The 14,549-nt window shown below is 40.7% G+C and overlaps 1 protein-coding gene across 11 annotated transcripts in view; it reads right to left on the bottom strand.

Annotated features, from left to right (window-relative positions):
• Positions 1–7,886: 7,886 nt before the first annotated feature.
• The window catches only part of ENTPD5 (ectonucleoside triphosphate diphosphohydrolase 5 (inactive)), a 39,382-nt gene continuing 32,719 nt past the window's right edge, over positions 7,887–14,549 (bottom strand). For all 11 annotated transcript variants that reach the window (XM_034993289.1, XM_034993297.1, XM_034993290.1 and 8 more), the window contains 5 exons: positions 14,193–14,294; positions 12,932–13,072; positions 12,175–12,231; positions 11,073–11,188; positions 7,887–8,477 (listed from right to left, as the gene is read on the bottom strand). In XM_034993289.1, the coding sequence (XP_034849180.1) occupies positions 8,391–8,477; positions 11,073–11,188; positions 12,175–12,231; positions 12,932–13,072; positions 14,193–14,294 (503 nt within the window). In that variant the 3' untranslated portion in view covers positions 7,887–8,390. The remainder of the gene's footprint in view (positions 8,478–11,072; positions 11,189–12,174; positions 12,232–12,931; positions 13,073–14,192; positions 14,295–14,549) is intronic.

The following is a 14,549-nucleotide window of genomic DNA, read 5'->3' as shown; positions in this document are numbered from 1 at the left end:
TTCTCTAGTCTCTTTTTCTCCTCTGTTTAATGGGCCTGTGGAGCCCAAATAATGAGTGATAGATAATTTGCTGTGAGGAGGGCCTATTAAGCCAACAAAAAACCCCAAAGGAAGACTATTATTTGGTTGAAAAGACTTTTTATTACTAAAAGAAAAATTGCTAAGGTGCTGTCTTGTTCATTTTTGAGGGAGGATTTATAAAAGAAGATTTCTAAAATTAAGTTGCTATCAACTTAGACTGCTATTTACATAGCATATTTTATGTGAACCTCATGGTAACCACAAGGGGAAAATATAGTCAGTACACAAAAGAAAATGAGAAAGGAATCTGAACACTAAAGAAAGCCATCAAACCACAAGGGAATAGTGAAAGAGAAGAACAGAGAACTACATAAACAGAAAACAATTAACAAAATGTCAATCAGTATATACCTACCAATAACTACTTTAAATGAAAATGGACTAAATTTGCCAATCAAAAGACATAGAGTGGTTGCGTGGATAAAAAAACAACACACATCTACGTATGGCCTACAAGAGATACTTCAGAAGGACATACCCAGACTGAAATTGGAAGGGACAGAAAAAGATACTCCATTGAAATGAAAAGAAAGCTGGATTAGCTATACTCCAATTAGACTTTAAAACAAAGACTGTAATAAAAGACAGGGACATTACATATGATAAAGGGGTCAAGCTAGCAAGAAAGTACAACATTTATAAATATACGTGCACCCAATGTAGGAACACCAAAATATATAGAGGAGATACTAACAGATCTAAAGGGAGATACTGAAAGCAATATGGTTAATAGTAGAAGACTTTAATATCCCACTCTCATCAATGGATAATTCATCCAGACAAAAGAATCAATATAGAAACACTGGACTTAACACATTAGACCACATGGATGTGACAGACATACTGAGAATATTTCATCTAAAAGCAGAATACACATTCTTCTCAAGTGTACATAGAATATCCTCCAGAATAAATCCCGTTAGGCCAAAAACGAAGTCTCAATAAATTAAAATGGAAATCCTATCAAGCATCTCTGGTATAAAACTAGACCACAGTGGTAGGAAACTAGAAATTAATTACAAGAAAATGGGGAAAAGCACAGATATGAGATTAAATAACATGCTACTGAACAACCAATGTGTCATCAAAGAAATCAAAGAAATAAAAAGATACCTAGAGACAAATGAAAACTGAAATAGGACACCAAAATATATGGGATGTAGCAAAAGCAGTTCGAAGAGGGAAGTTCACAGCAATACATGCCTACCTCAAGAAACAAGGAAAATCTCAGACTGACAGCGTAACTTTACACCTAAAGGAACTTTTCTTGAAAAAGAACAAAGCCTCAGATTAGAAGGTAGATTAGAGCAGAAATAGACAAAAGACAATAAAAAAGATCAATGAAACTAGAGCTGGTTCTTTGAAAAGATAAAATCCACAAACCTTTAGCAGACTAACCAAGAAAAAACAAGAGCAGACTCAAAATCAGAAATGAAAGAGAAGTACTTATAACTGATACCACAGAAATCCAAAGGATCCTAAGAGACTACTGTGAACAATTATATGCCAATGAGCTGGACAACCTAGAAGAAGTGAATAAATTCCTAGAAACCTACAATCTTCCAAAACAATCATGAAGAAATAAAGTATGAATAGACTGACTACTAATAAGGAGGTTTGAAACAGTAAATTAAAAACTTCCCGGGGCGCCTGGGTGGCTCAGTCGTTAAGCGTCTGCCTTCGGCTCAGGTCATGATCCCAGGGTCCTGGGATCGAGCCCCGTGTCGGGCTCCCTGCTCTGCGGGAAGCCTGCTTCTCCCTCTCCACTCCCCCTGCTTGTGTTCCTGCTCTCACTATGTCTCTCTCTGTCAAATAAATAAATAAAATCTTAAAACAAAAAACAAACAAAAAAAAACTTCCCAATAAGCCAAAGTCCAAGAACAGCTTCACTGGTGAAATTCTACCAAACTTTCAAGGAAGATTTAATACCTATCAAACTCAAAGAGGAGGAATAGCTTTCAAATGCATTTTACAAGGTCAGCATTACTCTAATAACCAAAACCAGGCAAAGACACCACAAAAAAAATTATAGGCCAATATCATTGATGAACATAGATGCAAAAGTCCTCAACAAAATATTAGCAAATCTAATCTAATGATACATTAAAAAGGATCATGTACCACAATCAAGTTACTCCAGGGATGCAAGGATAGTTCAATACATGGAAATCAATCAATGAGATACATTAACAGAAGGAAAGGTAAGTCATTTTATCATCTCAATAGATGTAGAAAAAGCATCTGACAAAATTGAATTTCCATTTATGTTAGAAATTCTCAACAAGGCGGGTACATTAGGGAATAGGGAATGTACCTTAACACAATACAGGCCATATATGACAATCCTATAGCTAACACCATAGTCAGTGGTGCTAAGTTCAAAGCCTTTCATCTTAAGAACAGGAACAAGACAAGAATGCCCATTCCCGCCTCTGTACTGGAAGTCCCAGCTACAGAAATCAGGCAAGAAAGAGAAATAAAAAGCAGCCAAATCAGAAAGGAAGAAGTAAAACTCACTATTTGCAGATGACATGATACCATATACAGAAAACCCTAAAGACTCCATCAAAAAACTGTTAGAACTAAAAAATAAATTCAGTAAAGTTACAGGATAATAAAATTAATACACAGAAGGGGCGCCTTGGGTGGCTCAGTTGGTTAAGCGACTGCCTTCGGCTCAGGTCATGATCCTGGAGTCCCGGGATCGAGTCCCACATCGGGCTCCCTGCTCAGCAGGGAGTCTGCTTCTCCCTCTGACCCTCCCCCCTCTCATGCTATCTCATTCTCTCTCAAATAAATAAATAAAATCTTAAAAAAAAAAATTAATACACAGAAATCAGTGGTGTTTCTAAACACTTAAGAACAAAGCCTCAGAAAGAAGTTAAGAAAACAATTCCATTAAAAAGAAAAGAATTCCATTTACAATCGCAGCACAAAGAAGAAAATAGCTATGAATAAATTTAATCAAGGGGGTGAAAGAGCTGGGCACTTAAACTGCAAGACACTGATGAAAGGAATTGAAGACACAAATAAATGGAAAGCTAGTCTGTGCTTATGGATTGGAAGAATTAATATTAAAAACTCCACACTACCCAAAGCAATCTCCAGATTCAATGCAGTAGCTCTCAAAATTTCAACAGCATACTTCACAGAATTAGAACAAATAATTATAAAATTTGTATGGAACCACAAAAAATCCCGAATAGCCAAAGCAATCTTGAGAAAGAAGGACAAGGCAGGAAATATGCTCCCTAATTTCAAACTATACTACAAAGCTGTAGTAATCAAAACCGTATGCTCTGTGTACAAAAACAGACACAGAGATTAAATGGAACAGAACTGAGAGTCCAGAAATAAACCCACACATACCTGGGCAATTAATCTACCACAAAGAAGCCAAAGAACACATGTAATGCAGAAAAGTCAGTTTCACTTATATGGGGAATCTCAACAAAAGGACAAACAAAATTATGGGGCGCCTGGGTGGCTCAGTCGTTAAGCGTCTGCCTTCGGTTCAGGTCATGATCCCAGGGTCCTGGGATTGAGCCCCGCGTCGGGCTCCCTGTTCAGCGGGAAGCCTGCTTCTCCCTCTCCCACTCCCCCTGCTTGTGTTCCTTCTCTCACTTTGTCTCTCTCTGTCAAATAAAATCTTAAAAACAAAAACAAAAAAAACTTTAAAAGGACAAACAAAATTTTAAAAAAACCATAGAAAACAGACTAGTGGTTACCAGAGGAGGAGGTCAACTGTATGGTGTCTAGATTTGTGATGGTGGTCACTTTGTAGTGTATACAGATGTTAAATTATAAAGCTGTACACCAGAAACTTATATAATAAAGATTTATGTAATTCTTCTTAATGCTGGTCATAAATTTACACAACTGCTTTCTAATGATGATAAAAATTAAAAATACCCAATTCATACATTTTGGTTAGAATTGCTGTTTTAAAATTCCTAATGCAATGCAAATGAAACATAAATTACTTTAACCTTTGTTAAAGGTGCACACCAGACTTTCTGGAAAGAAATAATCTTATTAATATTAGTTATTTCCTTATCACAACACCAGATTTCAATTTTATTTATGGTTTCTCTCTGGGACACCATTGTCTGTTCAGTAATAAAACAATAAATAAATTAATTGCACAGGTCTGACAAAAGGAACCAGATCAAAAAGGAAATTCAATTAGCAGCAGAATCTGTTCATGTTTGGTTGCAGACTGGTGGCTGACTTGCAGGGGAAGGGGTGTCTTGACTTTGAAAAACCTTACTTCATAGTACCAGAGAATCCTTTTAAAGAGAATTGTGCATCCCCTGGATTTGTACACTGTAAAAAATACCTTGCTGATTTGAAGAAGAATGAGAAGAAACAGTCTGCTTTTGAACCAAACTAAGCTACTCTTAGAATAATTTTTGAAGGAATGAGAAATTTGTTACCACAGGGGGAGCTTTACAGGCAAATGCAGAACATTTTTAAGATACTAAAAAGTGACAGTCACGAACCTTCCTGGGATCTCAGGAAAAATGTGCCCAGAATGGAACAGGACAGTTACTGTGAAAAGCCATGTGAGTATAGGCAGAGCCCAGAAAGGTCCCTGTAGCGAAAAAAGGTCATCTTTAACAAAAAATGGAAAGGTAGCCCACCCAGGTAGGGAGAACATGGACTCCACAAGTATGCAAACCAAATCACGCAAGACAGGAAGAATTTTAAGGCACACCTTGCAAGGACCTCCACAACCCATGGAGGATGTTCTTCATATGATGGTGATGGTAACAAACACAGAACATCCACTCTGTGCCACGCCATGTCCTTAGTATTAGAAATATTATAAACACATTTACAGAAAGGAAACAACCAGCAGTATTAGATTCTGTAGGACCCCTTAATAAGAGGCCCAAAAGGTACACTAAGGGGCAGTAACGACAATTATAGAAAAATTGTTTTTTCTAAGAAATAAAAATTCTCATTCCAAATTGCTCCTAAAATGGATAAATTAATTCTCTAGATGTTCTCATCAAGATAATTAGAATATATGTAGATACACTTCTGGAATTATACTGCATCTACCCAAGAGTTCTGAAGGTATCCAGGATGCTCAAAGGAGTTGACTTAACAATACCTGGACCCTGTTTATAAGCTTCAGAGACAAGATGTGCTGGTAAAGACCATGGAATGGTCCCATCAAGCTGGACGAGTCCAGTGAACACAGCTTACCTCTTGGGAAAACAAGTTGGTTTCTACTAGAGGAAATGGTCTCTCTCCCTAATCATATGGAACATTTAGTGTATCATGAATGGTTCTAACACCCTACTTTTTTGGACAAAGATGGGTCTAGACGCCATATGGTAGGTTAAAGAAGAGACCATGAAGGACTTGGGAGCTTTCTCAAAAGATCGAAAGGCTGTGGAAGGAGGGATTAGAGCAGAACTAAGACCACTGAGAAGATAGGTAATTTCAGCTCAATATAAAGGGGATTTATTTTTTAACATCAGTGCAGTCCAAAAATGGGATGAGCTGTCTGATCACATGCCTAAACAGAAGCTGAATGATAACCTGTTAGACACATTAAGGGAATTCTGCAATGGGCAGAAGATTGGGTTTGATCTTTGGCTGTTCCCAATTTTAAAGATTCTATTATTTCATTATGTAGCATCTTTTGAGAAAGACAACAGGTATAAAGGTGACCTCAGTATAGTAAAAGTCGGAAGAACCCGAAGAAATTCCACATTATGTTTTTTGTGTTTTTTTTTAAGATTTTATTTATTTTTTTGACAGAGAGAGACACAGCGAGAGAGGGGACACAAGCAGGGAGAGTGGGAGAGGGAGAAGCAGGCTCCCGGCCGAGCAGGGAGCCCGATGCAGAGCTCGATCCCAGGACTCTGGGATCATGACCTGAGCCGAAGGTAGACGCTTAATGACTGAGCCACCCAGGTGCCCCAGAAATTCCACATTATGTTAAAAAACAACTTAGGGGCACCTGGATGGCTCAGTTGTTAAGTGTCTGCCTTTGGCTCAGGTCATGATCCCAGGGTCCTGAGATTGAGCACTGCATTGGGCTCCCTGCTCTGCGGGCAGCCTGCTTCTCCCTCTCCCACTCACCCTGCTTGTGTTCCCTCTCTTGTTGTGTCTCTCTCTGTCAAATAAATAACTAAAATCTTAAAAAAAAAAAAAAAACAACTAAAATTTGGGGGATGAGGATATGGAAATTTGCCTAGTTATTTGCACATACCAGATGTCAAATACTGATTGAATGGAATGACTACAAAATAAGGTTCCCCATGGGGCACCTGGGTGGCTCAGTCGTTAAGCAGCTGCCTTCGACTCAGGTCATGATCCCGGGGTCCTGGGATTGAGCCACACGTCAGGTTCCCTGCTCAGCGGGGAGTCTGCTTCTCCCTCTCCCTCTGCCTGCTACTCTGCCTACTTGTGCTCTCTCTGTCAAATAAATAAAATTAAAATAGTAAGGTTCCTCAGGAACCAATGTGAGTGCCAGGTATATTAGCATCTTTTTTGAAAGAATCTACTGTGAAGGCTACAAGTTTGGGGGGCTATAAACTGTTGGGAAGAAGCTGGAGGCAAGGAGCCAAGGCAAAAGAGCCAGACTATAGAAAGATCTTTCAAGTCCAACAGCACTCGAGTGGGTAGACAAGCAGCAGATAATGTCATGTAAAAAAAAAAATACAAGACAATGGGGTGCCTGGGTGACTCAGTCATTCAGCATCTGTCTTTGAATCAGGTCATGATCCCAGGGTCCTGGGATCGAGCCCCGCATCGGGCTCCCTGCTCATCGAGAATCCTGCTTCTCCCTCTCCCACTCGCCCTGCTTGTGTTCCTTCTCTCGCTGTGTCTCTCTCTGTCAAATAAATAAATAAAATCTTAAAAAAAAATACAAGATAATGACTTTTAGGGGAAATAATTCACAAAAATCAAGAGCTCTGAGCATCAAACTCAGAAAGAGAATCCACTGTACTGATGGGGGCCCAAATGCCCAACCAAATCAAATGTTAGGTACCACCAAGAAGGATCTCAGAAACTGTGGAACTAGGCAAATAATTTAGAGAAAGTTAGCTAAAATGATCAGGGCCAGGGCAAGAAGAGATATCGCTAAAAAACAGAGAATAAAAGGGCAAAATGAAAGGAGCTGTGACCAAAATCTAGAGGCCAGGGTATATGTATTTCTTAGAAATACAAAGAAAATGGGGCGCCTGGGTGGCTCAGTTGGTTAAGCGGCTGCCTTCGGCTCAGGTCATGATCCCAGAGTCCTGGGATCGAGCCCCACATCGGGCTCCCTGCTCCTTGGAGAGCCTGCTTCTCCCTCTCCCTCTGCCTGCCTCTCTGCCTACCTGTGCTCTCTCTCTGTCAAATAAATAAATAAAATCTTAAAAAAAAAAAAGAAAAAGAAAGAAATACAAAGAAAACATGTTTAGGATGAGAAATTAAACACATTAGCCTGGGAGGAGGTACGGGCACTGAACACACACACATTCCTGTAAAGTTGGATATGTTAGTTAATCCCAGGGTTGTCTGATTAAAAGTTGATTAAAGAAGGTGGTCTATTCAAGGGAGCCACACCCTCCCAAACTTTGTCCCTAGAGACTGGCTGTCCTCCGTTTTTAAGCTGGGGTCTGCACAGCTAGGAACTGCTCTCCATCTTGCCAAGATTTAGGATGGCTCTCAGCTGGCTGACTGGAACTGGCATGAAGCAGGATCACATAATTTCAGATACATTACCTTTTTTCCCCCCTTGAGTTACACATGAAAAAAGCAAAACCAGGTATTTTTTTTCTTCTCTTTTTTAGGGGAGGTGGAAGTAAGGGTGGGACATGGCAATGTGTAGGGAGGAGAAAAATACTGGTGTTGATAGCTCACAGGATTGCAATCAGTGGGCTTAGTTTAACATGTAAAAGGAAAATAGTATGTTCAAAGGAATGAGGCACTCAAATGATTGAAATGAGATTTTTCTTTGGTTCCCAGGGACCTGTCCCTGGGCTCTCCAAGGTTAGGTTCCAAAGCTATTCCTTTTGGCTCTGTGACACATGAAGAATCTCAAAGATTTAGACTCTGGCGCCAGCTGTGCAAGCAGAGTGGTTAGGTCACTAGTTCACATTAGATGTATAAAATTAATTAGACCCAAATCTCTAGACTCAAGGGCAAGACCTGTGTCCAAAAGCCCGTTCTACCTGACGAATCCAGCTGCTGGCTTCAGTCCAGGCTATCCTCAGACCAGCTCAGAACATGACTGAGTCCTTTCTCCTTCTATTTTTCAAAAGGTTGTTGGAGAATGCAGTCCGCAGAAGGAGGGCCTGGCCTCAGTGGGAGATGCCCAGAGACTGCAGCAGGTGAAAGGTGGCCCCCAAGGCCCAGCCTGTCTCTATGTTGTTCACTTTCTTTGAGAGCTGTTGAGAAAAAAAATAAAAGCTCACATTGTCATCAATTTTCAACTCTAGCAAGCATGACAGAGGCAGAGAGTATCTACAAAGATCATCCACATGGCCAAACCAAGGTAAAATTTGGGGTAGCCAGTCTTGGGAGGCTTCCCACTACCCCTTCTGTAACAGTTTCCCTCCTGTCGTAGCTTACACCTGCTAATCTGGCCTCTGAATCTTCTGGCCCAGGAAGTGGTCTCACCCAGGCCTTCTAGACAGAGGCTTCTGAATTCTTTCCCTAATCCCGGAACTAAATACACGAGGAGTTGGGAATAGATTTAGGGGTAGCAAAGAACATACTAAAGTTCTCAATTCATACTCTGTAAACAACCAAAACTTCTTAAGCACTAATTAATAACCAATCAAGGCATTTAAGGCCTTCTAGACAGGTTGCGCCTCAATTAGTTCAGTAACTTCGGGCAAGTGTTTAGACCTGTTTCCTCCACTACATAACAAACGGATTAGGTCAGTATTTATCAAATTGTTTTCTTTAGACTCTTAGGAGTTCTTGGAAGTGCTTCGAAGGAGAAAGGGAGGCCAAATGCTAAAGGGGTTCCAGGCCCCCTTCCTCTGCTTCCACCAGACAGCTCCACTTTGATCAGCTTTACCGGCCTTCTGTGTAAGCTTCTGTTGAACAGCGATGCTACCACTGATCACACCACACACACGAGTCTGGAAACCAGTGGACTGGATTTAGTCTTTCTTTCTAGAACTACTTTCTTATGATACAATACTTCTGCGATGACCTGATGAAATCTACGCTAGGCACTGTGCCAAAAACTGGGAAGAATGGCATGTGAGCGTCACCTTGAGATTTAGTCTGTGGCACGTGAGTCCAACTGGGAGTGCCACCCCCACTCCCAAATGCTCCTCTGCCCTCGGGACTGGGCTCACAGCCTGAGGTAAAGAAGTTGAAGTGAAGTGACCTCTGAGCCAGGGAACTGCCTGTCACTGAATTTAATTCTGCTACCATTGAAATGATAAAGATGAAAAGGACACCAGCACTGGAAATGGCAGAAAACGGTCTTTAAATGACGTGGTTACTGTTGATCCTTAAGTAGAGGAAGTAAACTTTGTATGTATTAAGGACTTAGGATGACCTTTCTTATCCACAGATCTATCCCCAACTGGTGTGAAATGCCTACACTAATAATGCCAAGATTAAGAAGTTACTATGTGCCAGGCATTGTGCTTTACGTACAGTATCTCAATTTTCCTAACAGCCCTATGAAATAGGTACGCTAAAGATCCCTAAGTTTGGACGAGAAACCTCAGAGTTAGAGGAAGTAAGTCATTTAAGGTTACAGAGCTGGTAAGCTCGGAGACTCAGAACGTGAACCCAGATGTGATGGACAATGGAGCCGTCCTTTAAATATATGTGATACTGAGTCTACTGGCAAGTGATTCCTTGTTAAGCACCTTAAATGCCGATATTCTTGTCAGACAAACGCGTTAAATCCAAATTTAGTGGATTTAACGCAAAGTTTATGAGTTTACAAAATCTGTGCAACACAAGAAAGGAAGCAATGTAAACTCATCTGGAAGTGGGGAAACAGGAAGGGGAAGCGGCATGAGCAAGGGCACTTCAGAAACAAAGTAGAGTCTACCTACTTGAGCCCAGAGTTCAAAATCGCCTGTGCCATACTTGTGTTTGTCACATCTCCTCTAAGAGACTATATGCTATTTGAGGATAAGACTGTATCTTCATTATCTTTGTAACCATAATGTACAGTTCTCCAATTGTGGTACAGAAGACAACAAAGTAAATGGGCTGGACGAAACATAAAAGATGTGTTTAGAATAGATAAATAATTTCCTACAGATAAAGTGGAGCCTGCATGTGCTGAAACAGATGGACAGAGCAGGAAGACAAAGAGGGACCCAAGATTCAAGGGACACTAAATATGTGAGACACATATAAAATACATAAGACATACTACAAATACACAAGGCATTCAACACTACTGAGAACTTGAATAAGCCACTCACTGGTGACACCCTTTTGTCCTCTGCCAAATAAAACCATCTAATGGGCTAATGAGTGAATGCTACCAGCCAGTGTACCTGCCCCTGTGCCTCTCTAAATTGAGCAAATTTGTCTGATGGCCACAGGCACCTTCTGTCCCTGTACCCCCTTGATCAGCTCTAGTACTTATAACCATACTATCAGCAGCAGAGAGAGAGGCAGGACATATGAACCCAGGATTTTGGAAGTATGGCACTTCCAACCTGCCTGCACCCTATCCTGTGTGTTCCTAACCCATTTCTTCCCTTTGCTTCTTGCCCTGAGTTTTGAACTTGCTTTAATAAACCATGTGACTTGGACACCTTGATTTGGGATATAAGCCTTTCTGCTCTGTGACCCCTGGGATAGCGTGCCTGGGAATATACTTAGAAGCTACCATTGCATCAAGCTCATTTCCCACATTCATGGTGTCTTACACAGCGCTTTGCCCACATCCCTAATAAAAACCCCGCATAATTCCACCTGCAGCCACTCTGATTACTACACAAGTGCTTTTCCTAATTCCCAAAGAAGTGGACTGTTTTGTGATTCTCTCTTACCTGTAAGATAGTACTGTCTGCAAAGCCAAAGCCGTCCTTCAACAGGGCTGTGATGTAACTGAGATCCATGCACAGGAAAGGACTGCCTGAGGTGAAGTTTTCCAAGTTATCACACACTGAAAGGGAGGGAGAGTGAAGAGTGGAATCCAAGTTTGCAGCCAACTGGCAGGTATATGATTTCCTCTAATTATAGACTCAGGATAAGCAAAGCAGAATTCTCCATGTGGTTGATGCCGGGGAGTCATGAAGACTAGAACTGGATAAAGAAGACGTGGTGTGTGTGTATGTATACATAATGTACATTATACACACATTGTATAATATGTAATATACATTATATATTATGTATACACACATCTTCTATACATATGTATACATAATACACACACACACTGGAATACTACTCAGCCATAAAAAAGAATGGTATCTTGTCACTTGTTATGATGTGGAAGGATCTAGAGGGTGTTATGCTAAGTGAAGTTCAGTCAGACAGAGAAAGACAACTACCATATGATTTCACTTATACGTAGAACCCTCCCCCCAAAACAAAACAAATGAACAAAGAAAAAACCAGACTCTTAAATAGAACAACTGGTGGTTGCCAGAGTGGAGATGGGTAGGGGGATGGGAAAAATAGGTGAAGGAAATTAAGAGGTACAAACTTTCAGCTGTAAAATAAATAAGTCACAGAGATGGAAAGTACAGCATAGGGAATATAGTCAGTAACACTGTAATAATATTGTATGGCGAAAGATAGTGACTATATTATCATGCCAAATACCGGATAATGTATAGTCAAATCTATATGTTGTACACCTAAAACTGATATAACACTGTATGTCAATTATACTTCAATAGAAAAAAAAAAGGAAGGAAGAAAGAAATGTAGAAAGAAGAAAAGATTTTCACCATCTCCCCAAAGCCTCTTGTATTCCCATGGATTTCTATGCCACTTAATGCTTTTAATTCCGGGCAAAAAACAGGAAACCAGCCTTCTGAGAGGCTTTCTGCTGACCGCGGTGCTTTAGGTCACTTTTGGGTCATTGCAGTTCGCAGGCGCAGATGTATGGACTCGTCTTCACGGGCTTCCACTGGCACTTACCTTCCCTTGCTTTTCTTTCAAAATCTTCAACTTTTAAAACACCCCCTGTTTCATAATCTAAAATGAAACAGTAGCTAATGTCAAAAAGCCTTCAAGGAAACAAGGAAATTCATCTTTGTGCTATTTATAATAATGAAAAACATAAGTAAAATTTCTAACATTACAGAATGGGCTAAACAAACATGACATAGCCATATAATATAATCTATGTAGTCTATTTTATTAATAATTATTCTATGTATATTTAACCACAATAAAAAAATTGATCTGTTAAAAAAATAGAAAATAGGAAATTAATTCATATCTCAGGCCATCACAGATCACACACATACATTCACAGCTAACAAAAAGCATTACTATTGTGATAAGGAAATAAAAGTTATCAAGGGGGAATAAGAAACTTTTTCGGGTAATAGACATATTATTTGAATTTGGTGATGGCTTAATGGGTATACACCTATGTCAAAACTTAGTAAACTGTACACTTTAAATATTCATATTTTATTTTATGTTATACCTCAATAAAAATATTAAAAAAACAGACTTCATAGGTATCTCTTTATGCCACTTTCTAGCAAAAGATTCTAAATCATATTCACCCTTCCACTGCAGCAACTGTCATCCAACAGCCAGCACTGGAGAAGAGCAGTGTGATCACTTATGACAAAGCATTTCAAATGCTCCTCTTCTCCCTTTCCCTTCCTCAGGACAGCTTTGCCCAGTTCCCTCCCCAGGCTGATTCCTGGAGTAAACTTACCAATCATGTCCGTGTCAACAGCACGATCATAATAGTAAGAGAAAGCGTAGAAGGAGCTCTTCTGGACCTCATCTGGCTGGTGAAGTTTTCCTTGGACCACCCTCAGCACTTCAGTGTAGCAGGGCTCAAAGCCCATCTCCCCTGCCATAGCAAAGGTGAGAAAAATGAAAGCTCGCTGAGGCAAGCTGTCGGGAGCCAACAAAGAAACAACAGGAGGATCAAGGAAAGCAGAATATTGAGGCTCAGGACAAAGGGCTGACAAAGATGAAAAACTTCCATAGCCCTGTCACTCTGGAGGAAAGGCACCTGCTTCCCCATGGCAGCTTCCCTCCCGAACCTGTGCTCACCAAAAATAGCCATATCCAACTCAAGCTGCTGCCTAGCCAGAAGCAACCAGAAATCTCACCGCTTCCTTCACTGGAAAAATTGAGATTTTTCCTTGATTTTTTTTTTTAAAGATTTTATTTATTTATTTGAGAGAGAGAGAGAGCATGAGAGGGGAGAGGGTCAGAGGGAGAAGCAGACTCCCTGCCGAGCAGGGAGCCCGATGCGGGACTCGATCCCAGGACTCCAGGATCATGACCTGAGCCGAAGGCAGTCGCCCAACCAACTGAGCCACCCAGGCGCCCGAGATTTTTCCTTGATTTTAAGGTCTTTGCTTTTTATAATACCAAGATGAATTACTCCTTCTAATGTCTCAGTTTTAAATGTTACTAAAATTTAAAAAGCTAAACATTAATGGAATCTAGAGTTTCTAGACAGAGTTTCTCCTTGAGGAGGGCAGAGGCCCTTAAAGCATTAGACCCAGGTTAAGAACAGGTTTCTAATGGATCCACAACACTTGGGCAGGGAAAGAGCAGGACATAGGGATGGTTGCCTTGTTCGCTGTCATTTCACATTACTCCTCTACTGCATACCAAGATCTATTTGGAATGAGTCCCTGCAAAAGACAAGCTTCTCCTGAGTCTGGAAAACATTTCCCATGGAACTTTTCCAGACTTCTACTGTAAAGGTAATTTCTTTTTTTTTTTTTTAAGATTTTATTTATTTATTTGACAGAGAGAGACATAGCGAGAGAGGGAACACCAGGAGGGGGAGCGGGAGAGGGAGAAGCAGGCTCCCCACGGAGCAGGGAGCCTGATGCGGGGCTCAATCCCAGGACCCTGGGATCATGACCTGAGCCGAAGGCAGACGCTTAATGACTGAGCTACCCACGCGCCCCCGTAAAGGTAATTTCAACCAGTGAAAAAACATCGCTTGCCTTCTCTGTTGCCACCATACTGATATTTCACACCCCCAAAGATCCACTCCGCCTCCAACCATCTCGGTAGACAGGCACTTCGGAAAGTGTGTCCATCAGTCCCTGAAAGAAGCCAGACCAGAGAGTAAGAGGCAAGGATTTGAGAGAGGGTGTGTGCAAGAGTGAGAGACACACACACACACACGCATACACGCAAGCATGCACAAACCCATGCAAGCAAGAAGCCAGTCAAGTTAAAAGGAATTACCAAAAAGTAGGTAGTTCCATGACTTCATCCTACGACAGGAATTCTTAACTCAGGGTTCACAGATGGGCTTTGTGGGGTTGGTGAACCCTCTAAAACTACAGATAAATTTT

Source organism: Mirounga leonina, unplaced genomic scaffold (assembly GCF_011800145.1).
Source record: "Mirounga leonina isolate KUSES-001 unplaced genomic scaffold, KU_Mleo_1.0 Mir_82, whole genome shotgun sequence".
Classification (NCBI taxonomy): Eukaryota; Metazoa; Chordata; class Mammalia; order Carnivora; family Phocidae; genus Mirounga; species Mirounga leonina.
This window is presented reverse-complemented; position numbering and strand designations above follow the sequence as displayed.